The sequence below is a fragment of the Suncus etruscus genome, chromosome 12 (assembly GCF_024139225.1).
Source record: "Suncus etruscus isolate mSunEtr1 chromosome 12, mSunEtr1.pri.cur, whole genome shotgun sequence".
NCBI classification, from domain to species: Eukaryota; Metazoa; Chordata; class Mammalia; order Eulipotyphla; family Soricidae; genus Suncus; species Suncus etruscus.
This window is the reverse complement of record NC_064859.1, coordinates 39,253,018-39,276,151: the sequence shown is the minus strand read 5'-3', so window position 1 is coordinate 39,276,151 and position 23,134 is coordinate 39,253,018. Positions and strand designations below refer to the sequence as shown.

Genomic DNA, 23,134 nt, shown 5'->3' with positions numbered 1-23,134 from the left:
CTGAGTACCACTGGGTGTGGATTTGATGGCCTCAGAACACTGCTAGGTGACCTAGGCGATCTTTAGTACTTTAGGGTCTAGGAAGTTTTACATACTTGGACACTCAATCACAGCCAAGAGAATTGCAGGGAGGCTTCCCTACACCCATGGAAAAACACCTCCAGATATCAAAGAAACTTGGGGAAGGGAAGGTAAAGAATTTCTAGGTAGCCGGCGCAGTGGCGCCAGAGGTAAGTTGTCTGCCTTGCCAGCGCTAGCCTAGGATGGACCGCGGTTCGATCCCCCGGCGTCCCATATGGTCCCCCAAGCCAGGAGCAACTTCTGAGCGCATAGCCAGGAGTAACCCCTGAGCATCACCGGGTGTGGCCCAAAAAACAAAAAAAGAATTTCTAGGTTAACAGTTTCATACAAAATCATCATCTCTTTACTATACATTCCAAAACACATACCTTCTAGGTAAAAAGAAAAAAAATTGCATATAAATAAATGATACTTGTTACTCAATCTTACCTGACAGATTTTTTCCCAGATCTCATCACAACCAGCCTTTTCCTGAAAACTTAGAGCCAGATCATAGTTTTCAGCTTCTGACCAAACAATTAATGTATCCTGTTTAAAAATAATAAAGAATTCTCTATCATTATATTAGAAATCACAACCATATGGAAAGTTCTTAAAATAAATTTACAATAAAAATATGGTCCAGTAATACCACCTCTAAAGAATTTAAAAAACACTAACATGAAAAAATATTTACACTCCTATGTTCAGAGCAGCATTATTCGTAATAGCCAGATTATGAAATCAATCTAACTTTCCATCAACAGATGAGTGGCAAGATGTTGTGGTATATATAATCAAAGGAGTACTACTTAACTGTAGTTAGGTAGTTAATGATATAATGTAGGGGCTGGAGCAATAGTACAAATGGGTAGGACATTTGCCTTGTATTGGCTCAATCCCCAGGATCCCATATGTTCCCCACTTAATCCTTCAAGGAGTAATTCCTGGTTTTAGAGCCATGAGTAACCCCAAGCCCCCAAAAACAAAAATAAACTGGAAAAAGATGAGATCTTCAGGTTTTTTAACAAAATAGATGTGAAAGACTATTATTAGATGATTTTACACCTATATGGAACACAAAGGAACTGGAAATGCATAACAAAAAAATAACATAAAAGTAGTATGGTGAAACATATGGTGGCTACAGAAGAAGTAGTAAGGAGAAATTAGTAGAGTGATTTTTTTTGTTATTATTATGTATGTACAATATTTGTGGGTTTTTTTTTTGTTTGTTTGTTTGGCAGCACTCAGGGGTTACTCCTGCTCTATGCTCAGAAATCACTCCTGGCAGGCTCGGGGGACCATACGGGATGCCGAGATTCGAATCACCATCCTTCTGCATGCAAGGCAAATGCCCTACGTCCATGTATTTCTCCAGCCCAGTACAATATTTTTTGATAGTGTGATGGCAGTATAATTATTTGCAGGGTGGGAGATTGTGCTTGGATTTAAGTCACTATTGTGGCCACATTCCTATGCCAAGGCAAATGCCTTAACCTCTGTATTATCTCTCTGGACTCTCTTCAAATCCCAATATTTCATACTGTGTATTCCACTCTCAGTAAGCTTTTATTTTTAGGCCACATCCAGCAGTGCTCAGGGTTATTTCTGGCTCCGTGCTAGGAATCACTCCTAGTGGTGACTGGGGACCATATCAGGTAACAATAATCAAGCTGGGGAACTCTATGCAAGACAATTGCCCTCCCTGTTGCTCAACTACTCCAGGACAAAGTATGTTTTTTTTTTCCTTCCAGTGTTAAAGATTGAATCTAGGACCCTCACATATACATATGCTCTACCACTGAGTCACATCTGCAGCCACTGTGTTCTATTTTAAAGACTAGAAGTATCAAATAAAATCCAAAATCCATTAAGTTCCCTTTCACTTTGTTTTAATCAACCTTCCAGTGATGTTGTAGGTAACCAATGATGTTAAAGGCAACTAAGTTCTCATATTTCTTTTGCTTTTTCCTGTTCTCAGAAAAAATTTTTCCTAAATCAGTAAAAAGAAACTCTAGAAAGTAGATAGAATTTATATTTAGAACCCCTTTCACAATGTAAATAATATCAACATGGGATAGTTAATATTAGATTCTCATGCCTTTCCCTTATTGTAGCCCTGTACTATTTTCTGGTCAAAACTGTCTTGGGCCAGAGTCAGTAAGGTAAGGCACTTACTTGCCTTGCATTTTGCTGATCCTGGCTCAATCCCAGCATAGAATGTGGTCCTTTGGACACAGCCAGATGTGATCCCTGAGCAGTCTGAAGTAAGTCCTCCACATTGATTGATCTCCATTGCCAAAAATAATAACCAACTCCCCATAGTCCCAAATTGTGATATTTTTGCAAGTGTGAAGCCTTGAGGTCAATTCCCAGTGATATCTCTATGAACTGAATGCAACCCCAGCAAATCTACGTTCTGCGTTACTTTGAGACAAAGCAATTTCTAGTCACACCAAAGGGTATGAACACAAGAACACTCCAATTAAGATATGAGAGTTCGGGCCAGAGAGATAGCACAGTGGTGTTTGCCTTGCAAGCAGCCGATCCAGGACCTAAGGTGCTTGGTTCGAATCCCGGTGTCCCATTTGGTCCCTCGTGCCTGCCAGGAGCTATTTCTGAGCAGATAGCCAGAAGTAACCCCTGAGCACTACTGGGTGTGGCCCAAAAAAAAAAAAAAAAAAAAGATATGTGAGTTCTATGGCCAGGAGTGTGGACCACCACCTCCCACAAAGATTGTGTGTAAACACAAATTAAAGGTGTGCCAACTCCTGGAAAGCACAATCACAAGAATGTGTGAAAGCACTACAACTAAAATGTAATGTAAAATGACGTGTGATCCCTGACAAACACCATGACTAAGAATGTGTGTGACTCGTGATTATTGTAACATCTTCAACAGAGAAGAAAAGAGAAAAAAAAAACTATAAACTTCCACCCCATCTCCCAATTTCGTGCATTATATATCTTTATGGGGAAAGGACTTCCAGATTTCTTTTTTTTTAAGTAATTTTATAAAGGCATCTGTGACAATTTAAAGGATTTAATAAAATGGTACACTTCTATTTTCCTTCTTCCTCCACCCTCCAACCAACAACAAAAATAACATACTACAAAACAAAAACCATGAATAAAATCATCATGAACGGGCCCGGAGAGATAGCACAGTGGTGTTTGCCTTGCAAGCAGCCGATCCAGGACCAAAGGTGGTTGGTTCGAACCCCGGTGTCCCAGGTGTCCCATATGGTTCCCCGTGCCTGCCAGGAGCTATTTCTGAGCAGACAGCCAGGAGTAACCCCTGAGCACTGCTGGGTGTGGCCCAAAAATCAAAAAAAAAAAATAAAAAAATCATCATGAACTTGCCAGTTGAGATCCTACTGCTTGTCAGACCCTATCATTATTCTTTATTACTGTGAAAAATTCAATAATTTTTCATAAATACTTTGGAAAGGAAAAAAAGGACCCATATAATTCAATTTAGATTTAAATAGAGTTAAGGGGCTGGAGATAGAGTCCAGAGGTTAGAACACTTGCCTTAATGTGACTGACCCCAGTTTGATCCCTGAGTCAAGAATAAAGCATGAGCACAACCCAAGTGTAGCCCCCAAACCACCCATCCATCCAAATAATAATAAGTTTTAAAAGCCAGAAAGAGACTAGCCAAATGATATAGCATCTAATTCTCTAGAGACTCTATAAACAGTAGAAATATTTTTATCTTCCCAAAATGTGTGTTATTTAGGTACAGTGGGAAAATTACTGGACTAGAATTAAGATGTGAACATTCAGTTTCACAGCTCACTTTTTCTGTGACTTTAGGCAAAATATTTAACTTCCTGATAGTTTTCCCTTACAGGAAAGAGGAAAATGCTGCCTATATCAGGCTATTTAATTTTTATTATGGGGCCAAAGAGCTAGTACAGTACTTAGGATGTTTGCCTACATATGGCAGACCAGCAGGGTTCAATCCCTGAAACCCCATATGGTTCCTTGAGTACTGCAAGGAATAATCCCTCAGTGAAGAATCAGAAATAAGCTCTGAGCACTGCAAGGCAGAGCTAAGTACTTTTTAAACATTAATTTATAAATTATCACATTAAGTAGGAAATTTGCCTTTTTTTTTTTTTTTGGTTTTTGGGCCACACCCAGCAGTGCTCAGGGGTTACTCCTGGCTGTCTGCTCAGAAATAGCTCCTGGCAGGCATGGGGGACCATATGGGACACCAGGATTCGAACCAACCACCTTTGGTCCTGGATTGCCTTCTTGCAAAGCAAACACCGCTGTGCTATCTCTCCGGGCCCGGAAATTTGCCTATTTAAAGTTCACAGAATTCTAACTCAAATCACACAAATAATGGAGGGTGAATGAGGGATTAGGAATGGGGGGGAGCACTGGGACAATGGTATAGGCAAGTAGACACTTTGTATGAAGTGGTGGTGCTGGATTTATTGTAGCACTGTGAACCGAGATTCCTAAAATTAAAAAACATGTGGTGGCAAGAGGTGGGAAAACAAAAAATAAAATAATGGAATTAAATGTACGTCTCTAAACCTGTATTACTAATACTGCTACAAATAAATCAAAAAGTGAGACTTGGGGGACCAGAGCTGTGGAGCAAGCAGTAGGGCATTTGCTTTGCATGCACTAACCTAGGACAGACCGCGTTTGATCCCCTGGCATCCCATACGGTACCCCAAGCCAGGAGCGATTTTTAAGTGCATAGCCCAGGAGTAACCCCTTAGCATCATGGGGTGTGGCCAAAAAAAAAAAAAAAGTGAGACTTGAAATTGTTGAGTGTGTAGAGCACTTGCCTTCCACATAGCTGATGGGTTTGATGCTTGGCATCCCATGATTTCCCCCAAGCTAGCCAGGTGTAACTTCTTTTTTGGGGGTGTCATACCAATTGGAACTCAGATTACTCATGGCTCTGTGCTTAGAAATCACTTCTGGCAGACTCAGGGGACCAAATAGATGCCAGGGATCGAACCGAAGTTGGTCGCATGCAAGGCAAACACCCTCCCCGCTGTGCTATCACTGACCCCAACATCAGTACACTTTTGTTTTGATGGGGCACATCCAGAGGCACTCAGGTGTTACTCCTGGCTCTGTGCTCAGAAATTACTCTGGGCAGATTTGAGGGATCATATGGGATAAACAGGGATCAAACCCAAGTCGACTGCATATAAGGCAAATGTGCTACCTGCTGTGTATCACTCTAGTCACCAGGTGTAACTTCTGAGCACCATTTAGTGTGATCTTTAAACAAAAACAAAAATCGGGCCCGGAGAGATAGCACAGCGGCGTTTGCCTTGCAAGCAGCCGACCCAGGACCAAAGGTGGTTGGTTCGAATCCCGGTGTCCCATATGGTCCCCCGTGCCTGCCAGGAGCTATTTCTGAGCAGACAGCCAGGAGTAACCCCTGAGCACCGCCGGGTGTGACCCCAAAAAAAACTAAAAAAAAAAAAAAAAAAATCAATTCAAGATAATGCCAACAAATTCTAAAAAATATAAAATTTGTTAACTTGTTTCTCAAGTTTCTCCCTTTATGAAATTTTACTTCTCAACTTTATCTACTTCTTTAAATGGCCTTACAACTAAAAATAACATTAATGGTTCTCAACTTTGAATCTCCCAAACAATTCTTATTCTAGTTCCAGGTGTTTGTTTATTCTAAGACATTTCCATTTAATTCATTACCATTTAAATGGCCAGCATCTGAAGAAAAAAAAGGGAGGGGGCAGGACACATAAGAACATATAATTTTTTATACCAATAAAAGGGAGTGCATGTAATTACTTTTGTGTTTATATATGCAGAAAATCCCCTAGGAATAAGAAGATAGTAATTGTAGTGGCCCAAGGCAAGAGTAATATAGTAATATAGAGGAGTTAGGGTAGGAAGACACTTCACCAAATACCTTCTAAATTTCTTTTAACAATTTGAAAAAGATATATACTTGTCTTCAAAAAAGAGACAAACCAAAAAAAAAAAAATGATGTAAAAACCTACTTTCTTCTCAATTCCTGAATTTCTGGAAAGAACCATTTCTTGGTCTCAGACTGACCACTTATAAGTACTACCTGTAACTTAAGTTGTCCCTTTTCATCAATTGTTCATAAAATCTTCTAGTACTTTCTTGAAAATAAACTAGGAGCACTGTTATTTTTTTCTAATTACATTTACTATATTAAAACATACTCTCATTTCCTCCTGCCTGAATTACTAAAAGATGTTTGCCTTCTGAAATGCCTTTCTCATTCCTTCCCCAACTCTAATTCATTATTAAGATATTACCACACTACTATTTACCATAGCAAGACTCTGGAAACAACCAAGATGCCCTTCAACAGACGAATGGCTAAAGAAACTGTGGTACATATACACAATGGAATATTATCAGCTGTCAGGAGAGATGAAGTCATGAAATTTTCCTATACATGGATGTACACGGAATCTATTATGCTGAGTGAAATAAGTCAGAGAGAGAGAGAGAAAAACGCAGAATGGTCTCACTCATCTATGGGTTTTAAGAAAAATGAAAGACACCCTTGTAATAATAATTTTCAGACACAAAAGAGAAAAGAGCTGGAAGTTCCAGCTCACCTCAGGAAGCTCACCACAAAGAGTGATGAGTTTAGTTAGAGAAATAACTACATTTTGAACTGTCCTAATAACGAGAATGTATGAGGAAAATGGAGAGCCTGTCTAGAGTACAGGCGGGGGTCGGGTGGGGAGGAGGAAGACTTGGGACATTGATGATGGGAATGTTGCACTGGTGATGGGTGGTGTTCTTTACATGACTGAAACCCAAACACAATCATGTATGTAATCAAGGTGTTTAAATAAATTAAAAAAAAAATAAGACACTAAAAAAAAAAAAAGATATTACCACACTCTCTTTATGAACAGTTATCACTTGCATTGGTAGACCCCTATTAAAGCAAGTATTCAAATACAAAAGTTCAGCTATCTTTTGTTTCAGGTATTGTTATCAATATCATTCATAGTGCTGAAGTTTTTATTAAAGATTATTATCATTAATTTTATTATTTTATTAATGATTGCAGTTCATCTCAATCTCTCCTTTAATTTTCTACTGCCTAAGTCTATGAAATAAAAATCATCTCACAATATTTGGTACTTTAATCTGCTTAATAATCCTGGTCAAGAAACAACATTGAGTAGTGCTTTATTTGCGATTTGCTTTCATGATCTAACAGAAACAGTCAAGTTTATCAGGGCTAGAGTGATAGTGCAGAGTGGGTAAAGTGCTTGCCTTGAATGTATCTATATGGAGTTTGATCCTGGGCATCCCATATAGTCTCCCAAGCAACACCAATGATTTCTAAGTGTAAACCCCTGAGCATTGGTAGGTGTGGCCCCAAACCAAAAAAAGAAATTATTTTTTTCTTTATCAGGTATTTGATTATTCAAGTAACATTTCATCCAATGTCATTTCTCAATAAAACTCAAGATGAGGACTTTTTTAATGCTTCAATACTAAACCTAATGAACATACAGTTGTTAAATATAAAGAAACTTATATCATTCTGAAGCTGCTTTTCATTTACTGAAGAGCAGTAGAAACCATTCCAAATAACACATTTTGATGTACCTGTCAGGAGGCACTTTATTTAAGGTTCCACTGTGGAATCATCCTCTTCTTTCCAATATAGTCCTTAAAAAAACTTACCAAATTTATTAGCTCCATTAGAGAAAATACCTTTCCTTTCCGTTCAACTACTTTCCACTAAACTGCTCAATATTGCCCATAGTAAGCAATACAATGATTTAAAAATGCTTGTTATCCGTTCAAATCAGTACTAAGCTCATTATAATGTTAACTTAAAATTTCTTTTCAAATTAAATTTTGTTTTAACATAGAAAATTGTAAATGTGGGCCCAGAGAGATAGTACAGCAGCGTTTGCCTTGCAAGTAGCCGATCCAGAACCAAAGGTGGTTGGTTCGAATCCCAGTGTCCCATATGGTCCCTCGTGCCTGCCAGGAGCTATTTCTAAGCAGACAGCCAGGAGTAACCCCCGAGCACTGCCGGGTGTGGCCCAAAAACAAAAAAAAAAGGAAGGAAGGAAGGGAGGGAGGGAGGGAGGGAGGGAGGGAGGGAGGGAGGGAGGGAGGGAGGGAGGGAGGGAGGGAGGGAGGAGAGAGAGAGAGAGAGAGAGAGAGAGAGAGAGAGAGAGAGAGAGAGAGAGAGAAAGAAAGAAAGAAAGAAAGAAAGAAAGAAAGAAAGAAAGAAAGAAAGAAAGAAAGAAAGAAAGAAAGAAAGAAAGAAAGAAAGAAAGAAAGAAAGAAAGAAAGAAAGAAAGAAAATTGTAAATGTTTTAAAGAAGTTAATTATTGAAAGTATCTCACACACTAATTCTGGAATTCAGGCTAGATTAGAGAATAACAAATGACATTTAATTTGGTTTTTGTTTTGGGGCCACACGTGGTAGTGCTCAGGGCTTACTCCTGGTTCTGAGGCTCAGGGACCATATGGGATCCTAGGGGATTGAACTCATGTATGCTGCTTGCAAGGCAAATGCCCCACTCACTATCGATTATTTCAGTCCCAAATGATGACATTTACTTGGTAAAAGTGAAAACTGGTAAGAATTTGACCGAATAAAGGCAAGTATTACAAAGAATACAAACTTAACACTTAAATGGCCTCTGATCTTACGCAGACCTCACTGAACAATGGACAATGGTGTGTTTCTGATTCCAATAAAGAACACTTAAAACAATTGCAGGGGGTGGATATATAACACAGTGGATAAGGCACTTGCCTTGCCAACCTAGGTTTAATCCTTAGCATCCCATATAGCATCCCCAGGCTCCACTGAGCAATCACCAGGTTTGACTCCCAAAATAATTTTTTGATCATGCTGGATGGTATCTGTGAGCCACACCAAGATTAGAGCTCTGGGGTCACTCCTGAAGGTAAATATTGAATCTGAAGTCTATTAAAATATATACTCAGTTCTTTGGGGTATTTTCCTGGACTCAATTTTCTTCTTTTTTTTTTTTTTTGGTTTTTGGGCCACACCCGGCATTGCTCAGGGGTGACTCCTGGCTGTCTGCTCAGAAATAGCTCCTGGCAGGCACAGGGGACCATATGGGACACAGGGATTTGAACCAACCACCTTTGGTCCTGGATCGGCTGCTTGCAAGGTAAACGCCGCTGTGCTATCTCTCCGGGCCCTCAATTTTCTTTATTTAAATTTAAAATACACTTTACTGTGAAGAGATAGCTCAAAATTCTGAGTGCATGCTTTGCATGCAAGAGGCCAGAATTCACTGCAAGGGCCCCCCAGGAGTACCTCTGGTTGCAATCCTGGAAAACTGAAATGGGGTGGCACCTCAACACCACGTTTTGTTGCACCAATTTTTTTGTTTTGTTTTGTTTTTGGGTCACACCCGGCAGCACTCGGGTTACTCCTGGCTCTACGCTCAGAAATAGCTCCTGGCAGGCTCGGGGACCATATGGAATGCCAGGATTCGAACTACCGTCCTTCTGCATGCAAGGCAAATGCCCTACCTTCATGCTCTCTCTCTGGCCCCTGTTGCACCAATATTAAACAAAAATGAACTCATTACTAAAGGACTTTTTTTGTTTGTTTGTTTTTTGGGCCACACCCGGCGGTGCTCAGGGGTTACTCCTGGCTGTCTGCTCAGAAATAGCTCCTGGCAGGCACGAGGGGACCATATGGGACACCGGGATTTGAACCAACCACCTTTGGTCCTAGATCGGCTGCTTGCAAGGCAAACGCCGCTGTGCTATCTCTCTGGGCCCTAAAGGACTTTCTTATACATTAGTTTTTCCCTATTGGTCTAACCTAAATCTCTTATATGTGATCAGATTTTAGTAAAATAATGATTCAGGGCCAGAGATATGGCTCAATGGTAGAACACATGCCTGGTATTTTTGAGGTCCTGGATTCAATCCCAGGGCAGCGGGTGGAAGAAGCATACTGTAAAAAACACCCAACAGTATATTATTCAAATGTAACCATTTACAGAAAACTTTATCTCAGAAGCATAAGAATTTATATTTTTGCCCTTCAGTATATAACATTAACTAATGTAACATTACATATGAAACTATGTTCTAAATTTTTTTGTTTTTGTTTTTGGACCACACCCAGTGACACTCAGGGATTACTCCTGGCTATGCACTCAGAAATTGGCCCTGGCTTGGGGGACCATATGAGATGGCCATGATCAAACCCAGGTCCATCCTGGGTCAGCCGTGTGCAAGGCAAATGCCCTACCACTGTGTTATCACTCCGGCCCATTTTAAAATTCTTAAAGTATTCATAGTAGGGGCCAGAGAGATAGCATGGAAGAAAGGTTTCTGCCTTGCATGCAGAAAGATGGTGGTTCAAATCCTGGCATCCCAAATGGTCCCCCAAGCGTGCCAGGAGTGATTCCTGAGCACTGCTGGGTGTGACCCCCCCCCCAAAATAGTATTCATAGTAATGGTCCTTATTTTTTTCAATGTGAAGAGATTATTTACATATAAATCACCATAATGTAACAATAATAGTCCCAATAGTACAATATTCCCAAAATGAATAAAGGTGTAGCATTATAACCTGAGAAAAATTTATGACTGGTAAGGAGTTACAATGACAGAGGGCAAAGAGATATTACAGTGTAATAAGAAGCTTTCCTTTCAAGGAGCTGAACCAGGTTTCAATCCCTGGCACTCATTATGGTCCCTCCAGAACTGAGGAATCTTGAGTGTAAAACCAAGAGTAAATTCTGAGTAACTGGGAATGCCCCCAAACAAAAGAGTTAGCATGACAAAGTTTTTCTTTTCCTATAAACAAACAAAAATTTAACAAAGAGTGGTTTTCAGGTAAAATTCAACACAAAGACTAATCAACTGCCCGGTTTATTTAGAAATAAAAATTAAGTAAATGCTTACCTCTAAATATCTAAGCTATTAATTGAATATTGAAAAAATTTAAAAAATTTCCAAACAAGAATCATTGCAAACTCAAAACAATTATTTAACAGTGAGACTTTTACTAAAAATGAGCTGTGCAATAAACATTTTATTCCTCCACTGTGAGGTACTTGTTTTGGGAGTCCAAATTTCATGGATTTAAAGAAAAACACTGATAATGTAAACATAATTCTAATATACCTTTTCCTTCAAAAATCTTTACCATGTTCAATTAAATAAACAAAACAAAAACACCTGGAAAATATCCAAATGTCTAACAATAGATGCATATCATACAATAAAATACTATACAGTGTTTTTTTAAAAAAAGAAACCAATTAGATCTACATTGTTAACATGGATTTCAAAATAACCGGATGAAAAATGAAAGTTGCAGAATACATATAAGTATATGGATCAACTATGCAAAGTTCAAAAACACAAGACTACATATTATTTATGAATACATACAGAGGCAGAGAAGGTATAAAAGCATATACAGAAATAATACACAACAAGGTCAGAATAGTGTTTACCTATAGAAAGATGAAAATTAGGTAGAATGAGATGTTTACAAGGGGGCTTTAACTCTTGTTCACAATGTTCAACATTACAAAAAGATTCGAAACAAATATAGTATAATGTTAACATTGTCAAATTTTGTGGTTTTACAGACACTCTTATTTTCTGTATTTTTCAATGTTGAAATACTTTGTATAAAAATGACAACATTCAAAGAATAAAGAAAAAGTTGAATCACTGCTCCTATTTCCAATGAAATAAAAGAGACAATAAATATTAACAAAGAACATTACAAAATCAGTCACTTACAATTTTGTAAAGTATCCATTATTATATTAAAATATACAATTAAATCAGATTTAAACACTTCTACTTCAAAAACTACCATTGCTTGAATCACAGTATCTAATTTCACACCACAAAAGGCTTTCCTTCCTTTAAAGAGTACCTCTTTGGATTTTCTTTTATGCCATTTCCTTTAAATGAGAATAAAAGGCTTAGTGTACAGAGAAGAGACCTGGCTAGCTACTGTAAATAAGACTAATGAATACACTGTATTCTAATAATAACTATTAGAGGCTCAATTCAGAGATAATAAATCACTGCCAGTACAAAGACATTTACTTTTTAGTTTGAAACTTTTTAACCTGCAAGGGAAAACATATGGTTTGTATCTTTATTTATCAAAACATGTTTTTTCTTGTCAGGAAAGTTCCCCATCTTTGTCAGATTAATACTTCCTTGATCACAGATGAAGTCTTTCAAATTAAAGATAAACAATACTTGCCTGTTGTTTCTGATATGCAGTGTTTGGATTTATCTTTGATTCCAGGAGTAGTGATCCTAAAGAAAAAAAAAGATTCAATTTATAAAATTCTGAATAGAAAATAAGGATGTACATTCAAAATTTTCACAATTGTTTAAGTCCTTTTCACACACCTACACACCTGAAATAATTTACAAACATACTAATTCAAACTTTCTCTTTCCAGATCTGGAACTTCACTTTGAAATAACGCATCGTCTTATTCATACACCCTTAAAAGGAAAAATAAAGCAACATCCAAGACCAATACTCAAAACAAGGACCATAAGGAGACTCTAGTCAACTATCAAAGTTTTACTGAAATGCAAATGTTAAGGTCTAAATGACTACTTGAAGCCAAACACCTTTTTAAAACAAATTATTTTTATTGTGTTTCCAGTTAAATCATATTAGAAAACACCACGACAGGGAATCAAAGTATTTAGTGGACAAATATTTAAAAACCATAGGAGGGACATCTTAGAAATAAAAGGGAACGTTCAAGAGTACCAAACACATCAAGATTTTAAGAGAACTGCTTTTTCCTTCTATTACCTGCATATATCATGGACTCAAACGAAGGCGTTCGGATTACATTGAGAAAGGTGTTTTAATTACAGCTGTACATGTTATCATTCAAAAAAAAAAAAAAGACTTCACATGACAACAAAACCCACGAATACAAGTTGACAATCTGCTTTGGTGGTGTCCTGACTTGTTTGGGGTTGTAAAGTCGCCCCCCAACACACACACACACACACACACGCGCACACACTCTCCACAAAGGGCTCCCCGAGGTACAAGTTAAGTGTGCCTGCCAGGTCTTGCCAACACACCGGGGGCCAAGTGCCTTTTATTTGGGGGGGTAGGACGTGTGTTTCCATAACACCTGTCGATGGTGGCAACTGGGGTCCTGGTTAGTAAAGTGGATGTGTTTTTTGTTTGGTTGAAAGTGGAAAGAAAAAAAAGAGAAAGACACTTTCTCAGCTTTGAGGGGAAAAAAAATCCCCTTTTTTTTCAACTTTCTCTTAACTCCCAACTTCTGAAAATGGGATGGCTAGAAAAAGGTTCTGGGGTGTGTGTGTGTAGCTGGGGTGTGTGTGTATAGCAGAGACCTGGTCTGTGTGTGTGTGTGTGTGTGTAGCAGAGAACCGAGGGTGTGTGTGTGTGTGTGTGTAGCTGGGGTGTGTGTGTATAGCAGAGACCTGGTCTGTGTGTGTGTGTGTGTGTGTGTAGCAGAGAACCGAGGGTGTGTGTGGGGGGTGTATGTGTAGCAAGGCTCTGGGTGTGTGTGTGTGTTTTGCAGAGACCCGGCTGTGTGTGTGTGTGTGTTGCAGAGACCCGGCTGTGTGTGTGTGTGTGTGTGTTGCAGAGACCCGGAGACCCGGCTGTGTGTGTGTGTGTGTGTGTGTGTGTGTGTGTGTGTGTGTGTGTGTGTTGCAGAGACCGGCTAACTAACTGAACCCCGTCGACCCTTTGGGGGCCAAGACCAGGAGCAGATAGAGAGGGCCCCCAAGTCTTGAGTCTCGCATTGACTTCCCTCCTGGGTTCTCACATTGCCCCCTCTTCCAAGAGATCTCGGAAAGTAGGGTGGGGAGGCGGGGGCGCCGAATCACTCTGTGTGTGTGTGTGTGTGTGTGTGTGTGTGTGTGTGTGTGTGTGTGTGTGTGTGTGTGTGTGTGTCTGGGGGGAAGTCCGGACAAAGTCGCCTGCGTTTGTTTGGTTTCGTCGCCGTGCAGAAGCAAGGCCGAGGTGGGCGGGTGGGAGCGGCGCGGCGCGGCGCGGCGCGGCGAGAGGCCTCGGTGAGCCGGGGCCTGCCAAGCGGTAGGCTGCCCCGGCCCTGTGGGCCCCCCCGGGCCCCGTCCCGCAGCCTTACCGTCGGCCTCGGCCCGCACCAGCAGCGACATCCCCTTGAGCTCCTCCACGTAGGTGGACGCGACGTGCCCCGTGCCGCGGTCGTCCCACTGCCGCTCCTCGTTGAGCGTGTACACCTTCACGCGCCGCCGCGTATCCGACATGGTGGCGGCTGGCGGCCCGGCCGAGTCCGTCGTCGGCCCCTCCGCCCGCCCTCACTCCTGCGCCACGGGGACGGGCACGGCGGCGGCGGCGGCTCCGGGGAGGCCCGAGCTCGCCATGGCTCCTCCCGGAGGTCTCAGCGGCCGCGCGAACCCCGGAGGCGTCTTTTCCCCCGGCTCCCCGCTGCCTTCGCCCTCGCGCGACGCCCTCCCCGCCCCCCGGAGCTCGCTCTGCTCTCCGGCCCCGGCCGCCGCGGCCCCTGCTACACGTCCGCCATCTTGTAACCCGATTCTCTCCGCCTTTCTCTTCCTCCTCCGAGCCCGGCTCGCACGGGGCTGGCCGAGCAGGGGCTACGGCGGCCGACGAGTTCTTACTTCCGCGCTGCGCCTGCCTGCCTTCAGGCCGAATCTCGCATTACTTGGGTCGGCGGTGTTTTGAGATCTCGCGAGATTTCGGGAGTAAAGGTGGGGAGATGAGACTCGGGGGGGCGGGACTAAGAGCTACTTCCGCTTCCTGGGCCTAGCTGAGGAGGAGTGGACCGCGGGTGTTTTGCTGAATGAAGTTCAAGAGTTGGCTTTTGTTGTTGTTGTTTGTTATTGTTTTCACTCGCTTCTGACGCGACCTGAGGTAGCGACGAGCTTGGAATTGAGAATAATTTTTTTCTTTTCTTTTTTTTTTTGAGGGGGAGAGGAGAAAGAAGTTAAGAGGGAGAGAGAGGGAGACGAAGGGAAGGGAGAGAGGAAGGAGAGAGAGGGAGACGGAGAGGGAAAGGAATAAGGAGAGAGGAAGAGAGGGAAAGGGAGAGAGAAAAGAGTAAGAAGGAGAGAGAAAAGACGGAAAGGGAGGGAGAGAGGGAAAGGAGAGGAAGGACTACAAGGAGACAGGAAAGAGGGAAAGGGAGAGAAAGGAGTAAGAAGGAGAGAAGAGAGGCCACAGAGATAGCATGGAGGTAGGGCGTTTGCCTCGCATGCAGAAGGTCGGTGGTTCAAATCCCTGCATCTCATATGGTCCCCCGAGCCTGCCAGGGGCTATTTCTGAGTGTAGAGCCAGGAGCAACCCCTGAGCACTGCCGGGTCTGACCCAAAAACCAAAACAAAAAAGGAGAGAGGAAGAGGGAAAGGGAGAGAAAGAAGAAGGAGGGAAAGGAGAGAAAGGAGTAAGAAGATAGAGGGAAAGGAGGGAGAAAGGGACGGAGAGATAGAGGACTAAGGAGTGGGAGAAAGGAGTAAGAAGGAGAAGGAGAAGGGAATAAGAGGGAGAGAGATAGGAGTAAGAGGGAGAGGGAGTAAAAGAGATTTTTTTTTCCAGACCTTAGAACACCAATTTTTGGTATTGAGTGCCCCCTCAATAATTCACTTGAGATGTGAATCCACCTCTGAGAATAAAGCAAAACAAAATGTGAAGGTACTTATCCTTGGGCGATATTTTTATCCAAAAGGAACTATATACTCTCAGTCAACTCAGCCTTTGCGAGAAAAGTAGTTGAAATCTATTTTTGTGCTGCAAAGGTGGCACAAAAGCATGCAAACCTGTTTTGGAGACTATCATCATTGAGCATCACCTCAAGAAGTGTTTCATAGGGTTATTTTCCTGCTGGAGAATCCCGTATGAGATCTCCCCCGTGAATATGCATCTCTCCTTTGTACATTTTTCTAAGTAAAACTTTTTCAATAAAATCATTTTCATTCACTGAAAAAAATGTCTTTCATAGATCTTCAGGTGATATTAAACTGTTGGTGTGTTGACAATTTCCTATTTCCCGCTTAAGCGACTTACCAAAAGCGTATGCTTTTGGTAGCTGCTCGTTGAAACATACTTTCTGCTTCATGGAAGCCCAGTGCTCTTCCGATATATATATTCTCAGAAAAGAATCATTTAGATAAATCTAGGAAAGTGGCTAGAAACTACATTTTTTTTGGTTTTGGGGTCACACTGGCAGTGCTCGGGTTACTCCTGGCTCTATGCTCAGAAATCGCTCCTGGCAGGCTCGGGGGACCATATGGGATGCCAGGATTCAAACCACTGTCCTTCTGCATGCAAGGCAAATGCCCTACCTCCACGCTATCTCTCCAGCCCCAAGAAAGTATTTTGAACAAATAATACAGTGCAAAAAAGTATTGATTGCCTTGCAAGCAGCCGATCCAGGACCAAAGGTGGTTGGTTCGAATCCCGGTGTCCCATATGGTCCTCGGTGCCTGCCAGGAGCTATTTCTGAGCAGACAGCCAGGAGTGACCCCTGATCACTGCCGGGTGTGGCCCCAAAACAAAACAAAACAAAACAAAAGAATTGAAATGTCTCAAGATGTTGAAGCCTCATTATGTGAGCATTGAAAAAATCCCATTTTGGGGCCGGGAAGATGGCACTAGAGGTAAGGTGTCTGCCTTGCAAGCGCGACCACGGTTCGATCCCCTGGCATCCCATATGGTCCCCCCAAGCCAGGGGCGATTTCTGAGCGCATAGCCAGGAGTAACCCCTGAGCATCAAATGGGTGTGGCCCAATAACCAAAAAAAAAAAAAAATTCCATTTTGTACTCACTTCGGCAGCACATATACTAAAATTGGAACCATACAGAGAAGATTAGCATGGCCCCTGAGTAAGGATGATACGCAAATTCATGAAGCATTCCATATTAAAAAAGAAAAAAGAGAAAAATCCCAGTTCTCTGCAATGAGTCAACTGAAAGTAAATTATCAGAAAGTCAAGTCTTACTATTAGGATATACATAAAGGAAGAAAATGATTGCTTTGATTTATTATATGCTAAAAAATTGCAACCTGGTTGATATCTAGGATACACAAAGTACTAACAAAGGTTAACTCCACAAAACCTCAAACACCATCAAAAGGAGAGGAAATGAACAGACACTTCTTTGAGGAAGATCAACATATGGCAAACAGAAATATGAAAAAAATGCTCGTTCAGGGTCCCAGCAAGTGGGTTCCGGTGAGGTGCAATTTAAAAGAGACCCCAGGCTTCCTTGCTCCTGCAAGGGGCTGGGAGGGGACTAGTGAACTTTCAACTTCTAGCAAGTAGGAAGCAAACGCCTCTCCGGGAGTCGGAAGCTTCAGCAGGCAACAAGGAAAGGACATGACTCCATGTTCTCTTCGCTCGTCCAAATCACAGACCAAAGTGGTGTCTCAGAAATACCCCCTCCCTCTTGACTAAAACACAAAAGGGTCACGTGTATCTCCTTTGTATATCTCAGATGTATTCCCTTAACATCTATAACTCTTTTTGAACATCCTCATATAGTGACCTTTTGCCCACTGGATTTGTTATTTGGTGGTTTCATTTTCCCCCTTTGAGAACTGTTTTATAAGCAATACTGGTAGAAGAGTATCTCTGTATAGATTTCATGTTTGAACCAAGTTACGGGGAATGTTGGACTTTATTTGTCAGCCCTTAGATGCACGAACAATATCTTGTGGCATTGCTTCTCTTTTGCATAGGCACATTAAAATGGGAAAATAATACATATGCAAACAAGTTCTTATCTAATAGAGATGGGAACACATATTTGGTAATGTAATTAGGCCTTTTACCCTGAATATTGGCATAATGATTTGGCTTAGGCCTCAGAAGAATGGGCATCGCCCACACACACCTGAACAATGGATACCATCTATGGAAACAACCACAATTGTCTATAACATTACCAGGATCCAAGCCTCTACCAGGGAAGACCTACCACTGCTTTGGCATTGACTTACTCCAAAGAGTGCTCCCAACACCCAAACGACTCAGCAACAGTCTGCATGCAGGGCAGATCGCTCCGCATTTAATGGTATGCTGAAACTAGAGGATGCTCCACATCAGCCTGACATCGATGAAAGAAATCCAGAGTCTTTAAATATAAGAATCTGATACCAACAATAGCTAAACTGTGAGAAAGTTTCACCGGGACCTTGAGAATGACTCGATTTGGATGGATTGGTATGCCTGGAACCCAGAGTCGGTCTTATGCCAATAAACTTCTGGGGTGAGGCCTTTTTGTAATCAGGTCAAGGATTTTTTTCCATTTTCCCATTTTTCTGGACCTATGCAAACAATGGCGATTGCCACTACCACACCTTTACTATATTTTTTTACTCTTATCCTTTAAGGAAAAAAAATACAACTAACTGAACTTAAAAACAAATAACTGTAGTAGAATGCCTGTCTCGAATACAGGTAGGGGATGGGAAGGGGGGAGGGGGTAATGTTACACTGGTGAAGGGGGGTGTTCTGGTTATGACTGTAACCCAACTATGACCATGTTACTTAAATAAAAAATATATTTAAAAAAATGGGGCTGGAGAGATAGCACAGCGGCATTTGCCTTGCAAACAGCTGATCCAGGACCTAAGGTGGTTGGTTCGAATCCCGGCGTCCCATATGGTACTCGTGCCTGCCAGGAGCTATTTCTGAGCAGATAGCCAGGAGTAACCCCTGAGCACCACCGGGTGTGGCCCCCCCCAAAAAAAAAAGTTTAAAATAATATATTAAAAAAAAAGAAAAAATGCTCACCATCACTTGTCATTTGGGAAATCCAAATCAAGACAACAATGAGATATCATCTTACACCAGTGAATATGGCACATATCAAAAATACTGGGAACAGGGGCTGGAGAGATAGCATGGAGGTAAGGCATTTAAATGCCTTTCATGCAGAAGGTCACTGGTTCGAATCCCAGCATCCCATATGGTCCCCCCTTTGAGCCTGCCAGGAGCGATTTCTGAGCATAGAGCCAGGAGTAACCCCTGAGCACTGCTGGGTGTAACCCCAAAACCAAAAAAAATAAAAATAAAAAAAATACTGGGAACAATCTGCAATGCCAGGGTTGTTGTGAGAAAGGAACTCTCATCCACTGCTGATGGAAATGCTGGACCAATCCCTATGGAAAACAGTATGGAGGGTTCTCAGTAAACCTAAAATTGAGCTGCCATATGACCCAGCAACCCCACTTTTAGATATTCCCAGGACAGAAAAACATTTATCCAAAAGTATGTATGCATACCACTAATTATTACAGCATTCAGTACAATGGCTAAGGCTTGGAATCAACCTAGATGTCCAACAACAGATGAGTGGATCGTGAAAATGTGGTGCATCTATACAATGGAATACTACACAATTGTAAAGAATAATGAAGTCACACATCACAAAGAATGAGAACAAGCAGTGTTGGCGGGGATGTGGAGAGAAAGGAACTCTTATCCACTGCTGGTGGGAATGCCGTCTAGTTCAACCTTTATGGAAAGCAATATGGTGATTCCTCCAAAAACTGGAAATCGAGCTCCCATACGACCCAGCTATACCACTCCTAGGAATATACCCTAGGAACACAAAAATACAATATAAAAATCTCTTCCTTACACCTATATTCATTGCAGCACTATTTACCATAGCAAGACTCTGGAAATAGCCAAGATAACCTTCAACAGATGAATGGCTAAAGAAACTGTGGTACATATACACAATGGAATATTATACAGCTGTCAGGAGATATGAAGTCATGAAATTTTCCTATACATGGATGTACATAGAATGTATTATGCTGAGTGAAATGAGAAAGAGAGAGAGAAAGACGCAGAATGGTCTCACTCATCTATGGATTTTAAGAAAAATGAAAGACATCCTTGCAATAACAATTTTCAGACACGAAAGGAAAAGAGCTGGAAGTAACATCTCACCTCATGAAGCTCACCACAAACAGGGATGAGTTTAGTTAGAGAAATAACTACGTTTTGAACTATCCTAATAATGAGAATGTACAAGGGAAATAGAAAGCCTGTCTAGAGTACAGGAAGGGGTTGGGTGGGGAGAAGGGAGATTTGGGACATTGGTGATGGGAATGTTGCACTGGTGATGGGGTGGTGTTCTTTACATGACTGAAACCCAAACACAATCATGTATGTAATAAAGTTGTTTAAATAAAAATAAAAGAATAATGAAGTCATGCATTTTGCTGCAACATGGATGGAGCTGGAAGATATGTTAAAGGAAGTAATCTAGACAAAGGAAAAATACAGAATGATATCACTTATGTGCGGTATTTAGAATAACTGCACAAAGAAATGAATTGGTCTAAATGTGAGTTGTCTCAAACACCCTTGACAGCAGAGTTTAATAAGGAGAAGGAAAGAAACTGAGAGTGGAGGAAGAGAAATACAAAGATGAAAGGATGAGGGACAGGGTCCAAGTGGTTTCAGATGCATTGGTAGAGATAATAAAGGACAGAACTGAGTATCTTAAGGCAAAGTCAAAAACAATGGAATCAAGAGACCCAAACTTTAAACATCTAAACTTAAAATGGTTCTGTTATACTGGCAGGGCAGGGCCACAAAGGGTGGTGGTATAGGATGCACTCTGGGAATACTGGTAGAGGGAGGTTGACACTGGTGGTGGAATTGGTCCTGATTCATTGTATGTCTGAAATCCAACTATGAAGGACTTTGTAAATCATAATGGTTTCAATAAAATTAAATTAAAAAATTGCAAACCGGTACTAAAAGAGAATAAATATTTCATGCATATGGAAGAGGTTTTTTTTTTTGTTTGTTTTGTTTGTTTGTTCCTAGGCCACACCTGGCAGCACTCAGTTTACTCCTGGATCTGTGCTCAGAAATCACTCCTGGCAGGCTCAGGGATGCTAGGGATCGAATATGGGATGCTAGGGATCGAATCCAGGTAGATCTGCTGTGTGCAAGGCAAATGCCCTACATGCTGTGCTATTGCTCAAGTCCCAGAGTTTTGTAATTTTAAGAAAAAGAAAATTTTGGGGCCGTAGCAATAGCACAGTGGGTAGGGTGCTTGCCTTTCACATGGCCGACCAGGTGTGATCCCTGGCATCTCATATAGTCTTCTGAGCACCCCAGGAGTGATTCCTGAGTGCAGAGCCAGGACTAGTCCCTGATTACTGCCAAGTGTGACCAAACGCCAAAAAAGAAAAGGAAAGAAAATAAACAACAAAACTCTAATATCAATATCTTTTTTTTTTTTTTTTTTGGTTTTTGGGTCACACCCGGCAGTGCTCAGGGGTTACTCTTGGCTCTACACTCAAATGACCTTCTGCATGAAAGGCAAATGCCTTACCTCCAATGCTATCTCTCCGACCCTAATGCTCCACATTTTAAAAAGTGGTTCCAGATGTATTTGCTATGTTTTGTTACCAATCGTCATCATTTAGTTGTCATATTTCTGAATGAATGCCTCCATAGGTCTTGTCATTGTCTTAAATATAATAGGCAATAAGTAGAAGCAGTTCATTTAATGACATTTCAAGGCAACTTTTTATTTTTTTGGTTTTTGGGCCACACCCGGTGACAGAGGGGTTACTCCTGGCTATTCGCTCAGAAGTCGATCCTGGCTTGGGGGACCATATGGGACGCCGGGGGATGGAACCGCAGTCCGTCCTAGGCTAGTGTTGGCAAGGCAGACACCTTACCTCTAGTGCCACCACACTGACCCCAGATCAAGGCAACTTAATGTGAATTCAGTCACTTGATACTTCACACGAGATGTTTATTGGCTGTCAAAAGGTGTAAAATAAAAATATCTATGAGTTGGTGAGATTGCCCCACATGCTTGTTTCTAACCCCTTAGGCAGATGGGGCTGATGAAGCATGGTAGTGGTGGAGAAATAATACACCAAGCTGTTAGAATAGGAGTCAGTCTGCTTTTTTCCTCATGGCCTCTCTGCCATGTGCTGCTTCTGCCCCTTCTAAAGCTAGAACTGCTCTCTCTTTATTATCCAGAATCAAACCCACCAGGGTGAGGAAAGGTTCATGTGGGCTTTTACATATCAAAAGAAGTTAGGGTAAAAGCAAATTGGGGAAACACCTTTGTTTAAGCTGTAGTATCCTCTCTTCACATTTCTTTTTCTTTTTTTTTTTTTTTGGTTTTTCGGCCATACCCGTTTGATGCTCAGGGGTTACTCCTGGCTAAGCGCTCAGAAATTGCCCCTGGCTTGGGGGGACCATATGGGACGCCGGGGATCGAACCACGGTCCTTCCTTGGCTAGCACTTGCAAGGCAGACACCTTACCTCTAGCGCCTCCTCGCTGGCCTCTCTTCACATTTCTTTCATCGATTCTTTTGACCTTTTCTGTTTGAAGAAAAAAAATGGAAAAGAAAAGAAAAGTTTTCTTGTTCTATTTTTCTCTGCCAGAGGCTGGAACCCCAGATCAGAACTCAAAATTTTAAATTGTATACCTCATTCTCAAAACAATCAGCCTTTGCCATATCTATTGGTAGAGACTTTCGGTTTAGTCCTTAAATAGTCTTCTTTTTTTTTTTTTTTTGTTTTTGGGCCACACCCGGTGACGCTCAGGGGTTACTCCTGGCTATGCGCTCAGAAGTCGCTCCTGGCTTGGGGGACCATATGGGACGCCGGGGGGATCGAACCGCGGTCCGTCCTAGGCTAGCGCAGGCAAGGCAGGCACCTTACCTCTAGCGCCACCGCCCGGCCCCCCTTAAATAGTCTTCTAATTAGATGTTTCTCAATTAGTTCCTTTGGTTTTCTTGTTAAAAAGATGTTTCCCATGGCCTGGAGAGATAGTACAGCCGCGTTTGCCTTGCAAACAGCCGATCCAGGACCAAAGGTGGTTGGTTCGAATCCGGTGTCCCATATGGTCCCCCGTGCCTGCCAGGAGCACCGCCGGGTGTGGCCCAAAAACCAAAAAAAAAAAAAGATGTTTCCCAGGGGCCGGAGAAATAGCATGGAGGTAGGGCATTTGCCATGCATGCAGAAGGACAATGGTTCAAATCCTGGCATCCCATATGATCCCCCGAGC

The 23,134-nt window shown here is 41.7% G+C and overlaps 1 protein-coding gene and 1 non-coding gene across 3 annotated transcripts in view; one reads left to right on the top strand and one right to left on the bottom strand.

Moving 5' to 3' along the window:
• The window catches only part of PPP4R3B (protein phosphatase 4 regulatory subunit 3B), a 60,387-nt gene extending 46,024 nt beyond the window's left edge, over positions 1-14,363 (bottom strand). For both annotated transcript variants that reach the window (XM_049784775.1, XM_049784776.1), the window contains exons 1-3: positions 14,219-14,363; positions 12,325-12,380; positions 511-609 (exon numbers count right to left, since the gene is read on the bottom strand). In XM_049784775.1, the coding sequence (XP_049640732.1) occupies positions 511-609; positions 12,325-12,380; positions 14,219-14,360 (297 nt within the window). In that variant the 5' untranslated portion in view covers positions 14,361-14,363. The remainder of the gene's footprint in view (positions 1-510; positions 610-12,324; positions 12,381-14,218) is intronic.
• A 2,524-nt stretch (positions 14,364-16,887) lies between these two features.
• LOC126025148 (U6 spliceosomal RNA) lies at positions 16,888-16,994 on the top strand. Its single transcript, XR_007501192.1, has one exon. It is a non-coding gene; the product is annotated as a U6 spliceosomal RNA (small nuclear RNA).
• The last annotated feature ends 6,140 nt before the right edge of the window (positions 16,995-23,134 follow it).